Consider the following 21722-nt stretch of genomic DNA (forward strand, 5'->3'; position numbering starts at 1 on the left):
TATCTGGACAGGCATGAGGTAAATCTAGGTAGACTAAACTGCACGTGCAACAGGATTCATTTGCATTACTTCTAAATTCGGTGGTCTCTGACAGTTCACTTTTCGCCAGAGGCTCAGCTCTTTGCATTTGTAATTTTTGCATTCACGTGTGGATGCTATAGGCTCTCTTGGAGGTATTTGAGGGCCTGACTCCAGCCGAGCTTCCCTCTGATCTAGCCAGGTCAAAGACTAAGCTTGAGCTGAGCCAGTGAGAGAGGGGCAGCGGTGTCACAGAATGCCTGAGTACATGTCACTTTGCGTCAGCATTAGTTACTGCAGGAGGCCCCCTTTCCTTTTGTCCTCCAGCCGACTAGAGTTCATAGGACCGGTGTGCGTATCTCCCATTCCACATCTCAGTCCTGTATCCCATTATGCCCCTTCTGCATGGCAACATGCTTCAAATGAGGTGAGATTTTGACAGTCAGGTATGATTTAGTGATGGAAGATCAAAATAACGGAGTATGGCTTCAGTTGATTGCATTTGGAAATATTATATTTTGGCATCAAAAAGCAGTACAGGGAAATGTATTTCACAGATAGGTCATATTAGGAATACTTTCCACCTCACATTCTGGTCACATGAAATAACTAGGCTTGATTATATGACCACTTTTTCCCCCAATAAAAATAGACCCCTTGTTTAGTGTCACACATCACATGGTTGAAGTCCACATGAACACCAATCGAAACCTTTGTTTTGTGACACAGTTTCAGGCAGTGGGAGTGAATGAATAGTAAATTAATCAGGACAGGGCCTGATGGCAGAACAAAAGCATTCCTGATAGCAACAGTACAAAGGGGGATCACTTTTGAGTGGCACAATTAAAAAAAATATATATTAAAAAATGATACACATATTTGCTAAATAGGCCTATTAGAAAATTAAGTTCTGTAAAAATTTTAGAAAGATCAAATTTTGTTTTATCTTTTAAAACTGTTCAGGTCAAAAAATTATATAAAAATAGTCTCATTTAATAGAAATAATGAAATAAAAAATAACATTTTAAAATATGGCCATCTTTCAACAGTGTTTCTCTGCCTTCTCTGCCTTCAATTTGAGATGCTTGAGCATCACTTCAACCTTATATAAAATGAAATAAATAAAATAAAAATAAAATACAATACAATAATGAAAAAAAATAATAATCTAAAGTGTGTGCAAAATGTGTTAAAAATTCCAAAGCCCCTGTGACCCCATCAATGTAGCTTTTAACATGCATTTTTTATTTAGTTCATAAGTAAGCATAGGAAAAGCCTTAATGTATCAACTTGATCTGTAAGTGCTTTTCAAGCTATTAAAATGGCCCTGGGGTCTCAGAGACCCCCGCACAGAACATGAGGGTTAAAATGCAGCCTCGATTAAGCACCATTGTTGAACGTCTTCCAACACAGGTTCGTGATTATTCAGAGGGCAGTTATACGTTGCAAGACCATGAGTTATTTTCCACAGGGGTGAGAACAGGTTACCGTTGGAGAAGCCTTTGCTATTTATAGCAGTTGTCAACACCAGGCAGAGACTGCGCGGCATACTAATTGGTTGCATTTGCAGGTAAGTCAGTGCTGTGCATCTCCTCCCGTCCCATTCATAGGCAGCTGAGAGCACTGACCGTCCCCAATAAGATCTACTAGAGGCTTAGTTTTCACCCTCATGGCTCCCGGATGCCATTTCAGCAACTGCTTTTCACAGAAACTGATATTGAGAGATATGAAATGCATTTGCATATATGCACACAATATTAAGACTATGCTTATCTCCTCTGTCAGTGCTAAGAGGCCTTAATTTAGCTCACCGAATCAGCTGATTGGAGGATCCCGTATTCGCCGTGAGGCTCCAGCCGAAATCTGTAAATCGTGTCGCACTCGGCTCCAGAATTAGCCGCTCACTGCTTTCAGCACAGATGGCGTCATTCCCGCTCACTGCAAATGCCTCACATTCTAGAACAAGCACACTGACCTCTTCCTTAATCCTAATTAGGACTGTAATTTCTGCCAGAGCCTTCTTCAAGAGCGGTGGCAGTACAAGCGTGTGCCTTGAAACATAAAGAAAAAGCTTGTCTTCTCTAACTTGTGACATTAAACGATATGAGATGGTGATGCGTCCGGATTTCTGACAATGTCTTTATGATGATGGATTAGAGGAATACATACAAGCGTCATTGCAGCCCGTACTGTGGTCTGCACGTTTCTCTAAATAATGGGCTGTGATAAATACATAGGCAAATTGGGCTAAATCCCCGAGCAGGCTTAATAAATTCAAGAGTGAGATGAAGTCTAAAGGACATTAACTCGTATGTTCTCTCAGCTGTTGGAGTCCTAAAAGGGCCCAGTTCTGGAAACAACATCTATTGTTGAGCATGCGAATTGTGTAGCAAAGCAGCGAGGTACGGATTGGCTGACAGCTGAATAATGCCACCCCACAGTGGCTGGAGACTTGTTGAGTTAGCAGGGATATGTACATAATCCTCCTCACTTCCTGTTCAAAAGAAATGCCCCAGAATGCAATGGGGTAGGTGAAAAGAGCACCCTGCGGGGTGACTCTTTACATGTCACAAATGTAGTAAGCTGGTGGCAAAAGTTTTTTTTTTGTGTGTATATCTTGGTAAAAGGTTATCTGAAGAATTATACAAAAATATTTGATAAAATATAACAAAAATTAATTTTAACCCCCTCAAGTACTGTCGGGAGTTTTATATTTTAAAACAATGTTGTGCATGTAAATATATTACTAAAAATAAAAATAAAAACCATGATGGACTGGCTACTTTTCCATAGTGTTTCCATTCCAAAAAATTGGGATATCATTTTTTTTTAAAATGGGGGGGGGGGGGGGGGGGGGTGTTAGCATGATTATCATGTAATTGTAACTTTTACTCACAATTAATAAATAAAAAAACACTTATGTGACATATTAAAACATGCATACCCTAATAAATAAAATAAAATGAGAGCAGTGGGGTAAACAGGAGAGTATCTCAGTCTCTATAGAATCACACTCTCACAGAGCAGTGGCTGGACCGGCAGCAGGAAGTCTATAAACTGCATAATAGACCCGGTAGCAGCATTCACTCCTCTCTTCAAGATACAATCGGTGCTAAAACAGCAAGCCAAGCAAAAACCCCTGAACTCTCATTGTCTATTGTACAGCGCTGGCCCCCCATAGCATCACTTGTTAATTGCCTTTTGTTTGCACTCTTGTACAAAAGCCATGTTGTGTAGTGCTACTCGCTGCTCTGAACAGTTGGAGCTGAAGTTGTTGCTGCTGTTTCAAAATCGTTACCTCTGCCACATGCATCTGTTATAGTGCATTTATAAAATGAAATCGATATGACTATTGGCTGAGGCATAACGTTAGTTTGTATCAGTAATTGTGGATTGATTTCTTGTCATCACTTATTTATAATACAGGGAATTCTCAAAAACAACAAGTAAAATGTGCTCAATCATCTTGAGTTAGTCTTTTCTTTTTAATCTTGATTTTATTTTTATTAATTACATTTTCTCTTAGAATCAAATTAATTTTCATAATTAGATTTGAATAGAATTTGAAAAACAGCTTATACGCTGCAATACAAGTAGTACAGTCTGCAAAAAGGTATGTTCATTCGTGACCGCTTCTCTCTTTTCATTTGCAAATGTGCAAATACAGGCCACATTCACTTCTGGCTCTATAGCAACACCATAAAATATGCCATCTCTCTCCAGCACCATCGCTTTGCTTCAGTACCAATGATGAACTAGCACAGAGAGTTTTAAATCAGGGCCGCAAACCCAATCAATCCATGAACACTGTTTTGCAAATACTGTGTATAGCTGGTTATGCAAGCCTTTCATTTGGAAAACGGCCAAACACGCAGACGTTGAGGTCTTCAGCAAACACTAAAATCCAGCAGAAAACCTATTTATCTGAGGATATTAATTAACATGAACAGTACTGTGACAGTCTTCTGGGCTTTTGGATCTCCAAAGGGCCTCTAATGTAAACGGGAGAGGGTTTACTCTCAGTATGATTTATACTGTGTATAAACCGACTCGCCTGTTTGAGGAAGTCTACTTTGATGTCAGATTAATGCGCATCCTCATGCCAGATCCACAGAGGTAATGCAGAAAAGCCAGGCATGAGGGCCACTGATAATGTGTGTCAGTCTGAGACAACAGACAACAGGTGAGTCAGTATTTTGGAACAGACACTAAAGGTGAGAGGTCAACCAGGGGAGGCTTATTTTAGGGCTGAATTGACTTTCTCCAACTGTTGCAACTTTCTTTGTTTGCTGATTGTAAGTTATTATTCAGCCAAAAAAAGAAAATTCTGTCATCATGTGGGGTTTTAAACCTATATGGCTATATGTAGCCACACTACCACTCTTTTTTCTTTTTTTGCAATGGGGAATTTGCGATGCTTTATTAAAGTATAAAACACTTTATTTTGCAACATCTTGAAAACCCCAAGGCTTATGCTAGGCTGCTGTTTGTGGCCTTTAACATACATCATTAAGTGGTATCAATCTTTTCTGACCAATGGGACCCAGCAGGTCAGAGTGAATTAGGCTTTATTTGAGTCTAAAGTTGTGAAGACAGGTGTTCCACAAGGATGTGTGAGTTCTCCCATTTTGTTTACACTATAGTACAAGTAGCTATCCCAGCACTTTTATTGTTAAGTTTTCTGATGACACTGCCATCTTAGGAATTATGGATATGGACATTTCTAGTTATACTTTGGAACTGGAGGTTAAAAAGTTTGTACAATTGTGTGAGGACCATCACCTCATTGTAAACACTGATTTTGATCTGGGGTACCATTCTTAATTACTGGTCCATAACAGTTGTATTACTCCGGTTCATTCTTACGAATACTTCGGTGTGTATATTGACTGCAAACTGTCTTGGAATGTTTATGAGAGTTTCTCATGCACCAAGATTCAACAGCGACTTTATTTCCTGCGAAGACCCCAGGTGTTTTGTGTTGGACAGAGGGTATTGATGTTATTTCACCAGGCTGTGATAGAGAGTGTATTACACTTTATGGATTTATAGCTTGGTTTTGTAACATATCAGTTAAGCTAAAATCACAAATAAAGGGACAGGTTCATACAGCAATGAAAGTGATGGGGGTGAGGGAGTATCCCTCCCTCTAAACTTTTTTGAGAAGACCATAGTTAAACAGACTAGGAAAATTATTGCAAAATAAAATTCATTGAAAATGTTCAGTGATCCCAGGCTTTTAAACAGTAATGTACAATTTAAATATATTAATTTAATATATAAAACTAAATAATAAAAAGGCCAAGATGTAAATAATTTTAAGTCAATAAACTGTAATTTCAATCAATCTCTCACATAAACTACTGGATTCAGAAGACAAGACATAAAGTACAATATGTCAAATGAACCACTTTGATACTTTTATGGTGTTTTGTGGCCTTTTTGAAGCATTAAATCTCCAGTAATTTAAGAAAAAATATTTATTAACACTTTAGTAAGGGACTAATTCTAATCGTTAACTAGCATGCCTATTCAGCATGACAATATTCTACAACCCAACACCTAAACTTAACAACCTTACAAACCATTAATAATCAGCAAATTAGGAATTCATTGAGGCAAAAGTCTTAATTAATGGTTCGTTAATAGCAATAACTGGACCTTAAATGAAATGTGACCAAATATTCTTATGTAATCAAAATATTCATATAGATTCCATTATAAAACAGAATGAATTTTCCAGCTTGTACTGACAAGCTTTATGCATAAACATCTTCAGTTTCATGTGAAAGACTGATCAGTCCTCAGAGACTTGAGTGTCAACACCACCACAAATTAAAACAGTGAGAGTTTTGCAGAAATCTGTAAGATATACTCGTGCTTCACCAAAAAAAAAGGCTGAGGAATTTAAAGAGAGCAAGTTAGGCTGAAACAACAAATGTTTGCAAAGGCATGCTTCAGACTCAAATAGTTTGCATACGCCGTCTAAGTGACCAGAGAAGGAATGCTACAGTAAAACAGGTGGGGTGAGAGTGGAGGGGTTCACAGTTCACAACGCACACCATCTGAGCTCCACGCAAGCAGTGACCTCCCAAAAGGAACCACTTCATCACCTGCTCAGGAAGATCCCCTCTTGTTTGGGAAATGCTTTGCTCCTGCTCACTTGGCGAAAATGTGGAGCATTCGATGCCCATCCGCATGCCCTGACATCTAAAACAAATGTGGACATTCCTGTGGACCGTGGGAGCATGTAAAAGACTGACATCTTCATGCAACCGCAGGAAAGCAAATGATATCATGTGGTTGTAGCAGCAGAGCAAGGGTGTGTCCTTCTATTCAACACTCAGATTCTGCTGCTCTTCTACCCATTTGCAGATATGCCAGAAGCATTCACACTTGCGAAAAAAAAACGCAGCATATTTCAAATCATAAAATGTTTTCGGTTTTCCACAGAGGCAATATTAAAACTTGGACAGAGCTCTCACAATCTTTCATGATTTACCAACAGTGACATTTCAACTGTTTTGGTGCTTCTTTAAAGCCCAGGAGGCCACACTGACTCAATGATGGAGTTTACAGACACATCTGATGTCAACATGCCCAGTTTCAAAAGAATAAATCAGGGAAAGAACCACACTCACAATTCAAATAAAGTGAACCAGCTAAATATCCAGACTTTCATGAGGCAACTTGAATATTGATAACTAGGGCTGGGTATAGACATATCCTGATTCATATGGGTATATTTAATTTACAATGTAAATTAGAAATGGTAATGGTAATGCGAGGTTATGGTATCTTGATGTTGACACAATAACCGCTCTGTTGGAATCAGTGAATTTATCAAACTGATTCAATCTCCTAAGCTTGTCCGTTTTCTTTTTTCACGATTCATCACAAGGACCCACTCAAAAGAGTCATTTGTTTGTGATTATAATTACACGGGTTGTGCTACATGTACCAGTTTATAAGAACAATCAATTCCTGAGAAACAAACTACACCGACAATGCTGTTGTCATTATGCATGTTTCATGAAGCAGGCCATTTTCTCTAATCATATTCAATTTGGAGGGCAAGCTGAGGTAAAATATGTATTTGTCTGAAAAACTGCAGATTCAGCAAAAAAAAAAAGAAAGGAAAAAAAATAGGTTCAGGAAACACTAGCCCAGCGTAAAAGATTGATTTAAACAAATGATAAAGTGAGTTTATTAAGATCTCATAATCATCATCAAATGTTGGTGCATTCAAGCTCATCCACAAATGTAGAGCCAAACTCCATCTTTACTGTAAGGATTTATACACACCGCATACATTTTGCATGGGTTGATCCAGATGTGCATGCCTGCCGATTCCTAATTTCCTGACCCAACTGCATCATGCTTATCTGCTTTAAGCCTTTGCAGCCCAGAGAGAATACAATGTAAACTCACTAATGAGGGTAGTTTTACGAGGGGAATAGTATTTCCTCAACTGCTGAAAATATCTCTCACTCAGTCAACTCTATTGCCGTCATTTTGGAATCTGCAATTTGGATAGCTGTAGATATAATTAACCCCACCCATGATAAGTGTAACACATGCGATGTCTACTTCTGATGAACAACTGCACTCCATTTTCCTGAAATGTGGCCAGAACAAACATCCAGCAAACTGATACAAGAATAAGTGCTTCACCCTACATTTTGGATTTAGAGAATCCATTGCACTGATGGTCTCGACTTGTTCAAATATTCTCCCTAAACAATAGGATGTTGCCCATAGACATATGAGGAGTGATCTTGAGTAGTGCTGATAAGAAATAAAGCTGCATGGATGCCCACTTCTGCATGAATGAATGAAGCAGGTTCATCTGCTCAAAATGGAGATTCTAAGTGAAAATTCCATGAAAGTGCACAGAACCATAAGATCACTGTGCAGTGGAACAACAAAGAAAAAGAATCTATTCTCAACTTCAGGGAAAACTTTCTCCTCTGAGGGGTGCGATGGCTATATAGGCCCGTACTTTCAAGGGACCAAGCTAAAAGGCATTATATGTGTGTCTTCTTGGGCCTTATTTTTGCCATAAATTATTTGTTGTCTCTGTTCTTTCTCTACTGTTTTATGTGTTAATATTTCAAGAAGCCACACATCAGTGTTCTCTTTGTTCTTCGGTCCACAGAACAACTGTAATTTAAGGTACTACACAACACGTCTTCAGACATGATTTTTTGGTTTTCTGCTGTGAAATTAAACACAATATAATCTACAATAAGTGTACTGCATCATGATAAAAACATAGTAAAAAAAATAGTAAACTTATTTTTGTACATAAAAGAATCAAAAAAGAGAGAGAAAGTACTAAGTGTACCTTGAGCTTGGAAGCAAATGACTGAAACTAACCTTCACAGAAATTCAATTGAAGCATCAGCATTATTAGAAATTCTCTGTCCTCTAAAGAGACAATTTATGCAAATGCCATTGCAGTTCAATACTTTCAGAAGCCAGAAATTATCATATGGCATTAGGAATAATTGCTACAGCCAATCATTTCTACTATTTATGAGAACATCCCCCAGGCCCTGCACACTCCCAGAGCTTTGCCAATAAAGGGGTCAAGTACAACAGATACAGGCTGTTAATGTAGTGCAATAATGCTAGCAAATACACATCAGTGTATATCTAATACTAAATCGATGTATAAACAAAATTATAATCCAGATCTTTCCTGTGCACTGCTACTCTGATATATACATACAGCACATGAAAGTATTATAATGCATAAAAAGGCATATGGAAAACATCCACCTTGTGATCTGTAATCTTGATTATACTAAATTCTAATGTATACATTAAATCAAAGTTACAAAGCTACACTTTTGCATTCCTTCTATATTTGTACTTTGTCTTTCTCTGATGTTTCGGTAAACATCAACAACAACAGCAGCATCTTTTCCACTTCGGTTAGTTACAATAAGATCTTTTAATTACATCCAGCATTCTGGCATTGTTTCCATATCTCTGCACATTATTAGGACTTCTTAAGTCTCAGCAAATCTTCTTAAAGGCTACCGACTGATTAGTTTCCAGCAGGAAGGATCTCATGCACCCTATCTTAGCGACTCCTTTTAAGGTCATCTTGGTGTATGCTGATATGCAGCCATGATGTAAACACGTGGCCTGTATTGTCTGCAATAGGCCAAATCTCTGAGATAACATGTTCGCCCTGGGACACCCCGAACAAACTGCTATGTACAACCGTCAGTTTTCAGAAAACAAACAAAAAAGATACTTAGGCCCAATCCCATTTCCACCCTTTATAACAACACTTACCCTAACTCCTCCGTTTTGCACGTTCAGGTGAAGGGGTTCGGTACATATCTAAACTGAGCAGGGTGTTTTTTCCCCATATGTCTGACTGACTGTATTTTATTATTATAAAGCTTGACTGTGAGTGTGCATGCGGAGTCAGTGCAATAAATTGTATATACAGTAAAAAAAATCTTTAGGATGCCATTTGTTTCTGCCATTTAATTCCTTTCATGCAGCACAAACATGAACCAAAACTCTGTTTTTGCGTAAATTTTTTAAAATTTATTATTCAAGTAAAAATATATTTCTTGTATAGGCCTATTTATTCACTATATATAGCCTAGCTTTATTATGTATTTCTCCACTCGCAGAAGTGCTGCAGGTGCGTGGTGTGATATGAAGACCATGTGAATCCTCATTTTTTGTTGTTTGTTGCTTTTTGCGCATGTAAAATTAATCCCCTTGGAAACTAATGTTAGTATTTTTAATGGGTCACATACACTTATCCTTTTTAATTTATTTCAATTCTAATTGTAAATAATCTTGTCAGTTAACGGTTAATAATCTGTTAACGAGCATTGGTTGTCCCTAAATGAACATCCCTAAATGTAAGCATTTTTGGCATTAATAATGATCTTAAAGGAAATTCATTATTTGATTAATGTTACATTCAATCGTGTTTTCACATTTACCACCATGTTATTCAAATAAATGTTGGAAAAAAATATTAAAACATTTGCTAATATTAATCATTACTGACCACACTGTGCCACAACATATTTTCATATCTGATGAGGGCGAAACAGCTATATGAACTGCAAAGTAGTTTTACATTAAAGGGGGGGGGGGGGGGGGGTGAAATGCTATTTCATGCATACTGAGTTTTTTTACACTGTTAAAAAGTTGGAATCCCTTGCTAAACATGGGCAAAGTTTCAAAAATTAAGTTGTACGTTTGAAGAATTGTTCCAAAAATACCTCTTCCGGTTTGTCACAAGTTTCGGAAAGTTTTTTTCGAGTATGGCTCTGTGTGACGTTAGATGGAGCGGAATTTCCTTATATGGGTCCTAAGGCACTTCTCCCGGAAGAATGCGCGCTCCCGTAGAGCAGAGCACAGCAGAGACATTCACTGATCAGAGCGAGAGCGTCGCGAAATGTCACAAAAGAAGTGTGTTTTTGGTTGCCAGGGCAAGACAACCCTGCACAGATTACCAAAAAAAAACAGCATTAAGGGACCAGTGGATGGAGTTTATTTTTACAGAGCATCAACGGAGTTGTGCAAGTGTTTTTGTTTGTTCCCTGCATTTTGAAGATGCTTGTTTTACAAACAAGGCCCAGTTTGACGACGGATTTGCACATCGTTTATTTCTTAAGGATAATGCTGTCCCGATGAAAAAAGGGTCACGATCGTGTGTTGGAACCGCAGGCGGTGAGTAAAACTGCTTCAAATATCTCAGTGTTGTTAACTTAGCTATCAGCGTGTAAACACATCAAGTAAACAACATGCGATGTTGTCATCAAACTGCACTTTCCACATGTACAGCTTAAAGAAAAAAAAAGAAAAGAAAAGACGACATAAAGTGGAACTTAGTCATTTTCCAAAACCACTAATCAAATATATACTGTTTCAGTACATACCACATAGAGACGTCATTGCTGATGCTGCTCTTGTTAAATTTCAGCCTCTGGATCTGATTCTGGATCATAAATATACGCTGAATCTGACTGTAAGCCATGGTTTGTTTTGGATGATGTTTTTTTCCTCATGGTAATGTCACAGCTTCCAAACGCTCTCAACGCAAAAGCCTACTGGCGCTCGTGATTCTTTAGCTCCGCCCACACATCACGCCTCCAGCCGGTCGTGTTTTTCCAGGAAAAATCTGTACAGACTATCTTTCTCTTATGAATATAATAAAACTAAAGACTTTTTGGAGTTATGAAGGATGCAGTACTACTCTATAGGTACTCAAGATTAACAGGATATTGAGTGAAAACGAGCATTTCACCCCCCCCCCCCCCCTTTAAATATCACTCAAATTAAAAAAATAACAATTTCATAGAACACAAGAAGAATATATTTTTGAAGATGGTTTAATTGTTTTTCCCAATACTACAAAAGTCAATGGGGTCTGAAACATCAGTCTATTGACATTCAATGTATCAACAAAAAACAGCCTCTTTTCAAAATACCTTCTTTTGTATTCTACAGAAGAAAGAACTTTGCAACGACATGAGGCCAAGTAAACAACAACAGAATTGTCATTATGGGCGATCTATCGCTTTAATTTCCATTTTCATAAATTGGAAACCACTATGCTCATAAAAACTTATTCCAAATTCCTGAGTTTTCCGCATTGGCCAACTAATTGGTGTCATGATTAAAATGCTTTATTGTCAGTAAACAGTTGCTTAACAGCTTTATCCATAAAACCATTAGTCAAAACAAACCTATTCTGCCTATTAAATATACCGTAAATACATAGCCTTTTATACATGCCTCTGAGCCACGAGATGGGATGATCTTGACCAATGTCTGGCATAATGACAAATATCCCAGGCACTTACTTGTACACACTCTCAAACCCACAACAGCTGTACTCAGCACATACTATTACAAAGTTCATTTCAGTTTTGAGGCCACTGGAGGAATCAAACATCCTTTTCAAAATATAGGCAAACCATTAAGTAGAGATGGACCGATATATCGATTTACTGATATTTTCCAAGGTATTGAAGCATTTTACCATAATTGGATATCGATTTTGAAATATTGGGTTCACCTATTAATGTTGTCATCTTGTGGGTGTTTTGAGAATTGCGTGCAGGATCGGCATTGCAACACGTTCAGGCATTGATTTCCTGTAGTTTGTAAACTTAATTTAACATAACAGCCAGTTATGCACAAATTAGAAGCATTACATAAATGCCTGATGTAGTTCATGCAGATTGGCTCTAAGAAATAGAGACCAACTCATGGAATCATGTTAAATAATCCATCAAGTCCTGTCCCAATAAAGACATAACTTTGCCTGAATTAATATGCAGCCATGAATGAGTGCATGTTGGAAATAAAAGTGCTGAATTTAATTCTCTCTCTGTTGTCTGTGCTCATCGTTAGTCTCATGAAGTCGGAGTCACGCAGATAATGCGTCAAGATCCTCTCCCAATAAAGACGTAACTTTGCATGAGTTTAATAAAACAGCCATGAATGAGCGCATGTTGAGGAAAAAAGCGCTGAATTTAATTCTCTCTCTGTTGTCTGTGCTCATCGTTAGTCTCATGAAGTCGGAGTCATGCAGATAATGCGTCAAGATCCTCTCCCAATAAAGACGTAACTTTGCATGAGTTTAATAAAACAGCCATGAATGAGCGCATGTTGAGGAAAAAAGCGCTGAATTTAATTCTCTCTCTGTTGTAAATTTGCTCCATCATTAGACTTGTGAAGCCGCTATCATATTTCTGTTCAATCACCAGGTTGATGTGGTTGACAGTGGTGCCAGCTAATTTCCAGGGAAAGTTCCTTAAAGGGGGGGTGAAATGCTCATTTTCACTCAATCTCCAGTTAATCTTGAGTACATATAGAGTAGTACTGCATCCTTCATATCTCCAAAAAGTCTTTAGTTTTATTATATTTATAAGAGAAAAATAGTCTGTGCCGATTTTTTCCGAAAAAACACGAGCCGCTCGCTCTGGTCAGTGAATGTCTCGTCTCTGCTCTGCTATACGGGAGCGCGCGCTCTTCCGGCAGACGTGCCCTCAGGACCCATATAAGGAAATTCTGCTCCATCTAACGTCACACAGACCCATACTCAAAAAAAACTTTCCGAAACTTGTGACAACAAACTTTGGAACAAAAATACTCCTTCAAACGTACAACTTAATTTTTGAAACTTGGTCCATGTTTAGCATGGGAATCCAACTCTTTAACAGTGTAAAAAACTTTAACAGTGTATGCACTGTAAACCCAAATGCTCAAAATAATTAAACTGATTGAGTAGTATAAACTTAATTTTCCAAAAAAGTTCTACTAACTCAAGTAGTTTGGGTTTGTGTGACTTTTTAATAGTTTTTGAGTGATTTAAAATTATTATTTTTGACTAACTGAAACAACTTGCTCATTAAGTAAGTGTCACTTAGGAATATAATTTAACTTTACTTATTTTTTATTTTTATTTTTTTAGTTGTTTCAACATGATGTCTGCATATGACATTAGTAAACTTTGTGTGTGTGTGCGCGCGTGTGTGGTGAAGCAATTTGTCACCTTTAATTAAATTATATACATATAAATAAGTTAAAATAAAATAAAAACTTCATTTGACTAATGAAGCTTGTGTCTTCATGAATTCAGCTTTAAAAATTATTTTGCAAGAAAAATATTACATAAATATTACAAATTTTACATACACAAACGTTAACACTAACCAGAACAGCTGTTTTAATGTGTGCACAAAATACAATATTATATTATATATTATATATCTATTATATATACAGTATTATATATAGAATGGGCCTTTATCACATGCAGTAAAAAAAATGTTTGTTTAAAAAACTTTTCCGTTGACGTAAGGGTCGTTATTTTATTGGCTTACGCGGCTAACGTGCTCCAAGGTCAGTGTGAGACTTTTACGACGTTGTGGGAGCGCGCAACGCTTGGATAACGTTTGCTTTGGCGCCACAAAATACTGCAGTGAGTGAGGAGGATCTCAGCTTCAAGTTGTCGGCAGTTATCACGGTAAGTGTTAAATGCATTTTAAATAGGCGCTTATCTAGTGAACAGTTGCAACAGTTTAGTCTAGAAAAAACTTTAAATAGCGTTCACCAGTTACGTATATTTACATCCAAAAGTAATGGATGTCCTGCAAGGAATAACTGATGAAATGGGCCTGAAAAAAAAATGAACGGCGAACGGGCGAAGCATATGTTACACATTAGTTAACTTCTATATCATTTTCGAACGGATCATAGTCTATATTTCCGCTTGCACAACGTACGAGACAATGTAACTTTGCCTAACGTTCCATTTGTTTTATTTAAAGACATTAGACACGCGATTTAAAAATAAACATTAGTTACTAATTTTGTCTGGTGTGCAAAAACACTATATAACTTGGAAAAAATACTTTTCCCAATGAGGTGATGTGCCACTGATACGCAATTTGGGGAGTTGGAGAGCACGTGCCATTGCAGAAATGTGCCTGGAAATCCTCTGAACACTTTCATATATTTTAAGTCTAATATGGTAAAATGATATAGACCTGTTACGCGTTCAAGTTTTGACTGATGACATCTGTTTTGACATATAAAACACTGTGGCCCACAACTATCACATTCCGGCTTAATATTTAACAGCTGCAACTGTCTATTATATAGTAGTCCCCTTTATGTTTGGTGTTACATCAACATAACTTTTTACATGTTTCATTACTGGATAAATAATTCAAATTTCTCACAAATTATTCAGTGAAAATTCATATTTAATGGTTAACGTTACGGCGTAACAACGTAATTGTGCCATGTAAATTATGATCTTTCAGAATATATATTGCAGTTTCAATCGAGATCTTTTAACAATTAATCGTGCAGCTCAAGTGGTAGCTGTATTCTCTGGTCATGGTCATGTAACCTGTTTGTTGAATTGTACTCGGATAATTAAACTGTTTTTTTTTTCTTTTTTCTTTTTTGGAGCTATACACTTTCTAACATTAATTTTGTTTTTCTTTCAGGTTGTTGGCTTCAATATGATTTGGCAGTGTAAGTTGTGTTCAGCTTCTTTTACTGAACGACTGCAAATATTTAAGCACTACAGACTGCAGCATAGCCACTTTTCCAGTGTATGCCCCCTTCCATGCATCTACAATTATTGCATGTGTACATTTAAGACTTTTAATAGTCTTAGAACTCATTTGGCAAGATGTCACACTCACCAATTTGGCAGTAGTGCAGAACACTGTCAGCAGTCTCTGTTGTTTAAATGCCCTTTATGCCCATTTCAGCAGCATTTTTCTGAATCTGTTGTCTTCTGCCATCTTAGAAGGCATTTAAGAAATCATGAAACAGTTGCTTGCCCATATAAGGATTGCAGCTTTACCACTAATGTGTACTCTACATTCAATTCTCATAAAAGTAGATCACACCAAGCAAGTGTTTCGTCAGACTTTAAAAATGACATTGTCAGTGAAGTTGCTCAACCCAGTATTCCTGCAGTTGATGGTGATTTGAATGAAGAACCTTCAGGTATAGATGAGGATCCATTGGGGGATGATGGTGTGTGTGACACTGACAAACTAAAACAAGATCTCAGAATGAATTTATCTTCCTTATTTCTAAAGATGCAGGCAATCCTCCATGTCTCAAACACAGCTACCCAGGAAATAGTGGAGCATTTAAATCAGGTCTGCTTCTTATCGCAGCCTTTGATCAAGAAGGAAATTCAAGATATATTGCAGAGAAATGGTTGCAATTTGGCAGAATCTGCACTGGATGAGGTTGTAAGTGGAGTTATGGACTCTAATGTTATATTTACTAGTACTTCTAATTGTGCAGAGTTATCCACATCGAAGCGCAGAAAAATCTTTTTTGAGCACAACTATCCATGTGTAATGCCAATTGAGTATCAGCTGGAGCAACTTGGACATTCCATAATGCATGTTCCTATCCTTCGAATGATTCAGGAGTTGTTTAAGAACACAGACATTCTAAAAATAATTACTGATCCAAATACCAATTCTGGTCAATATGCATCATGTTGCAATGGCTCTTATTTCCTTGAAAATGAATTATTTTCAACCGGTGATCTCATTTGACCCCTCCAGCTATATATTGATGATCTTGAAATTGCCAACCCACTTGGCACATCACGTAAAATTCACAAACTTTGTGCTGTTTACTGGGCATTTGCCAATATGCCACCAAAACACAGATCAACTTTACACAATATACAGCTAGCATTGCTTGCAAAAGTGACAGACATCCATAAGCATGGGTATGCAGCTGTACTTGCTCCATTATTACGTGATGTTCATATTCTTGAACAGGATGGTGTCTTTATTGAAAGAGCTGGTCGCAATGTCAAAGGTACCATCTTTTGTGTTTCTGCTGACAATCTAGCCGCCCATGGATTAAGTGGCTTTGTGGAGTCATTTAAAGAAGGCTATGTTTGCAGATTCTGCTTGGCCACAAGAGAACAGTTTAAAGCAACTGAAGCCAGGCAGTTTTCTCAAAGAACCAAAGACAGCCATGACCTTCATGTACAAAACCTTCTGGAAAGTGACACTTGCTCCAACCACTTTGGTGTTAAAGCTAGTTGTGTCTTGCGTGACTCCCTGGATTACTTTCATCCAATCACAGGCTTTCCTCCAGATGTACTTCATGATCTTCTGGAAGGAATAGTTCCTGTGGAGCTTTCTCTCTGCATTAAGACTATGATCCGGATGAAGTACTTCACTTTAGAGTATTTGAACCAAAAGATTGCATCATTCCCATATCAGCACACTGATAAAGTGGATAGACCTCATCCAATTCCCAAAACATTTTTGTCTCGAGGAACGATAGGAGGGAATGGACATGAAAATGCTACTCTGCTCCGACTGCTTCCATTACTTGTAGGCAGTGTAGTACCAGAAGGTGATGGTGCATGGACAGTTTTGATGGAACTGAAAGAGGTAGTGCAGTTAGCATTATGCCCATCATTTACTGATGAAACCTTAGACTATTTTCAGTCCAAAATCAGTGATCATAAGCAAGTACTTCTGCAAACGTTCCCAGAGTTTAACCTTCGTCCTAAACATCACTACGTGGAGCATTACCCCACCATGATCAAGTGCTTTGGGCCCCTGGTGCATGTTTGGACAATGCGATTTGAGGCCAAACACCGTTTTTTTAAACGAGTGGTGCATGACGCTCAAAACTTCAAAAATATTTTGAAGACAATGGCAGTCAGACACCAACACATGATGGCATACCATCTTGCTGCCCCTTCATTTTTCAACCCTGAAACACAAGCGTCCAGTGTTGACTCTGTTCTGGTTTCAGCTCTACCAGAAGTAGCTCAGCTACACATCAGAAGACTAACAACTAGTGACACAATATACCAGACATCAAAGGTTACCATCAATGGCACAGACTATGTCTGTGGAATGTTTTTGTCTGTCGGAGAGAGTGGTGGACTACCTAGGTTTTGCAGAGTAGAACACATTTACCTTGTCAATAGCACCATTTCATTCCTTTGTTCTGATTGTGAGTCCTGGTTTTCAGAACATCTTGGATCCTATGAGCTCTCACCTTCACAGACAAGTCTGTCAATCCACCTAAGGTCTGACTTAAACGATTCAGTCCCTCTCTCTGCATACGAGGTAGAAGGCTCGCTTCTGTTGACACCCAAGAGATTCATACAAATAAAACAAGCCAGTGGTGAGTATTTTTCATGAATCAATTACTATTTTTATTACGGTGCAGTATATAATCTGTGTATTTTAATAAGTATTTATTAGGGATGGGCATTCGATTAAATTTTCTTAGTCGATCGTCGGGAGAATTAACGATCGACTATCGATTAATCATTAATATTTTTATAATTATTTAATTTTTATAATAAAAAAATGCAATGAATACAAATGAGACCTTTATTACAAGATCAACTTGTGGCAGACAGTTAAACTACGTTCAGGCAAACCGAACATATATCCGCGTGCATATGCAGTGCTCTAAAGCAGCGGAACCTGCAGCTGCTAGCAGGCGTTCTTAACCCTTTCGAGTCGATTAACGCATATATGCGTTTTGAGTCTGAATAAAGTGCTTCGTTCTTTTTTCTGAGGAAATCCATTTCTCAAATCATCAACCACATCACATCTTTTTGGGGTGAATTATGTCTTAGTCCTCTCATCGCGAAGCAAACAGTAAAATAAAATAAAAACTTGAAGAACAGTCTCGCTGCCTTTTCTTCTGTGTGGGCGTATTCAAGCGCGCGCTTCAGTTTGAATCTGAATAGCGCGTTCAGCGCGGGGGCGTGGTCACATTAAATATAATGAAGGAAGATATGAAAAACAGACATTGCGTTGTTTTCATATGGATTACTTTATCTCAGAATATTTGTTTTTCGGAAGCACTTGTTTAGTTTAAAAGTAGACATTCCAGGCTTTCTATAGATATCTCTCTCATGTCTCTTCGTTGAGTATTCACGGAGTTACGGTTCATTTTAATGAAATGTTTGTACATGACGACCAGCGGAGACAAAGACTGTAGACAGAGCCTCATGAAAATTTGCCGGGATGCACAGGTACATCATTTGAGCCGTGGCCGTGTTGTACTTAAACACGGTATCGCAATGTTTGCAGTTAACTAGTTCGCTTTTTAAATCAAAATGGTCCCACGCCACACTTCGCCGTGACATCTTCATGATTATTCTTTGAAATCAAAACGGAAGATCACAGATAACCGAGTAGGGTGTCAAATATTGCCCCATGGTGGTAAAATATTTAATTGCTGCCACACAGTGAAATTCATTTAATTGCTTGAAGACTCGCACTACGCAACGCAACCTGGATTAGATTAAAAAAAATGCTTTAGATTAATCGATAACAAATTAACATGATCGAGGAAAATCTTAACGATCAATTATCGATCGTCGATTAATCATGCCCATCCCTAGTATTTATACATGCCAATCTTTTGATTTCCATCAGCATAATGGCAGCTTTATCTCCACAAGCCATGATCCTTCGTGTTGTTGAGCCAGACCGGGCTAGAAAATTAAAACTTAGTTCACGACCAGCCTCTGTTGATGCACTGATTGCTGTTATAAAAGAACAGCTGGAAATAGACCTTGACTTCAGTTTAAAATATGAAGACCCTGACTTTGATGGAAAACTTACTTCCCTCTCTGACATTGATGAGTTGCCACAGAAAGCTGTTGTGCATGTGTCATTTGAGCAAGATTCCAGCTCTGTTGCATCAACAGAAACAATGTCAAGTGTATCATCCTCAGAACGTGGGAGAAGATGGCCTTCACATATTTTTCCAATTCCCACATTTTCTTTTGACGTTGAACTGAGACTTCGGGAAGGTAATGCCGAATTTGAGAAGAACAACAAGCAACTTCAGTTAACTAGAGACATAAAACATGACATTTTAGAAAAGCTAGCATCTGTGATGTATGGCTACAAGGCTTATCCCAGTGATAAGGAGATAGCAATGGTAGCTGAGGCTCTTGTGGTAAAACATCCTTGCTTGAAAGAAGCAGGATCTCAGACTGGCTGGAATGGGTGGAAAAATAGCCTCAAATTTAAGATGGGGAACTATAGGAGCAAGATGAGAAGGGCTGGATGTCCAGAGATCACTGTAAATGCTGGAAAAAGGAGTGCAATGAATCCTGACAATGAATCTTCACATTCAAATATTAAAAGACCCAAACGAGCAGAAGTAAACTTTTTGCCCAACTTTCCCCAAGGAGAAAATCCCTCAACTCTTGAACAGTTGAGACAGAAAATTGTTGATGAAATGAAGAAAGCTGAGAAGAACTTACCACTTATAAAAAAAGATGATGCAAACCACCTTTGCTCTGCGGCGACAGACCATAGTGAAGACATGCCCACCAGTAAAAGAGCTCATGGAACTCTGGCCTGCACTCAAAATGGAATCTGAGGTAATGTGGGGTAACACTGTTTGTCCTGTTATTGCTTTCTTGATAACATGTACCACATTCAGGGGCTGTTTTCTGTGAGGGGGTAGTAGATTAACCAGGTTCACATAATGAACATGGCTGTGTTCTCTGTCTTTCATTGTTTTAAAATGTAGGTGTATGCAGAGTTCCAACGGATTACAAACGAGAACCTGCCCAACACATTCTACTCTGAGCTTGACCGACATCTTCCTAGACTGATGACCCTGTTCAGACAGAAAGCATCCAGAACCGGGAAGACATCAGATACTTTAACTGAAATCCTAAGAATCCATGATGACCAGGTAAAAATATTGTTGTACATTTTGTAGGCTAAAACTTAATTAAAATATTAAAGTTTGAAAACATTAGAAAATGTTGATGATTCAAATCAGCTTTGAACACTACAACTTGTCCTTTTTTTTTTTTTTTTGTATTTGCATATCTGATTGTATTGTTTAGAATTTACAGTTTAGTTATGTACAGTTCTGTTTTTATCATTATAGGAGTTTCATGACATACACACCAAACGTGTCACTGTTCTTCATGCGCTTCCTGTGTATCTACGTGAGAACGTCTCTGGGTTTTTAAGGACCTGCATGGTGAGTATTTAAAAAAAGAAATATCACATTACCACACTAAACAGTTCTTATAAATACATACATGCTTACTCTTGTTCAGTCTTTCCAACCAAATAGTTTGTGCGATTTGTTTTCTTTGACCCCACTGTAAAATAGTTTTAGTTCTAGATTATTTTTTTTTTGTTGCATAGTATCAATCTCTTGCAACGTTTGTTTACTGTTAGCTTGGCTGGCTTGACAGATATTCTGTTTTTGCTTTAATATCCATTTTATTTTACAGGACACATCTGATGAGCCAGAGCTTTTAGATGTTGCAGTGGCCCTCCTCACAGTCATCAAAGATAATGACACAAGTCCAGTTCACTTCCAGCCTGTGAAAATCTCTGTTGTCATCGAAAGTGAGATTGTGGGCAGCCTCTCCAGATTTGCTGATGCCTTCCTGGTAATGTTTGGACTAATCTATGCACTACACCTCAACTATCCCAGGGGACTGACCAACACTTTTGAATTCATTCAAAAGATTTTGCTTGGTCTTGATGAGGGTAAACTGTCACCCAAGTTACAGAGTCTCAAAAATGACTTGATGTGTATGTAGAAATGTATTGGAAAAATTACTAAGGCCTGGCAGTTCCTCAGTAGTTCAATGTAAAAACAATTTGTGAAAATAATGGTTGAAAGGTTTTTGCACTTTTTTCCCCCAAAATGTGCACAGTGTGCATTTATTAATGTGCAGTTTTCATTTCTAAATGTTATTTGTGATTTTAAAACAGCTCTTGTTCTTTACAATTGTTAAGTACAGCTGGGTAGTACTTGGTAACAATGCATGTAATTTAGTTTTAAATGGTTCATGTTTTTGTAAAAGTTCATGCAGGTTTGTGAATTTGTAATGTCAGAGATGTGGTCTTAATCAGTTTTTCAGGTTTTATCATAGTGCACCTTTTTTCTGTCTTTTAAATGAAGTGTTAAATAGGAAAGGACAAGAACTCAGCACACTGTAATTTTAAACTGTTTAAGTTTGTTGAACTTAAAATATTTGAGGCAACGAGTTACATCAAAAAAATTAGTTTTGATTCATATGATTTTGAGTCTTGTGTTTTAAAAGGTTTGAGTAACTTGTACTTAAAACACAAAGACAAAGATACTAATAAATAATGAGTTCATTCAACTTAAAAGTGGCT

General features: G+C 37.7%; 2 protein-coding genes across 6 annotated transcripts in view; one reads left to right on the plus strand and one right to left on the minus strand.

Annotated features, from left to right (window-relative positions):
- LOC113038580 (junctional adhesion molecule C-like) overlaps positions 1-21722 on the minus strand; it is a 40176-nt gene that overhangs the window by 11582 nt on the left and 6872 nt on the right. The gene's annotated exons all lie outside the window — the stretch shown is intronic.
- Positions 13255-20890, plus strand: LOC113038578 (uncharacterized). Of its 5 annotated transcripts, XM_026196097.1 has the most exons (6): positions 13261-14041; positions 15033-15060; positions 17563-17718; positions 18990-19948; positions 20101-20268; positions 20470-20890. In XM_026196097.1, exon 4 carries the CDS (start codon positions 18994-18996, stop codon positions 19945-19947), a length of 954 nt encoding a protein of 317 aa, XP_026051882.1. In that variant the 5' UTR covers positions 13261-14041; positions 15033-15060; positions 17563-17718; positions 18990-18993; the 3' UTR covers position 19948; positions 20101-20268; positions 20470-20890. The 5 variants fall into 5 exon arrangements, with proteins under 5 accessions (XP_026051880.1, XP_026051879.1, XP_026051882.1 ...); XM_026196095.1 differs by having other exon boundaries at positions 13255-14041; positions 15033-17718; XM_026196098.1 differs by having other exon boundaries at positions 13261-15060.

Source organism: Carassius auratus, chromosome 21 (assembly GCF_003368295.1).
Source record: "Carassius auratus strain Wakin chromosome 21, ASM336829v1, whole genome shotgun sequence".
Taxonomy (NCBI): Eukaryota; Metazoa; Chordata; class Actinopteri; order Cypriniformes; family Cyprinidae; genus Carassius; species Carassius auratus.

Bases quoted from the DNA above. Each gene is read 5' to 3' on its own strand.
- LOC113038578 (XM_026196094.1), top strand. From the start codon at position 16,212: ATGCCACCAAAACACAGATCAACTTTACACAATATACAGCTAGCATTG.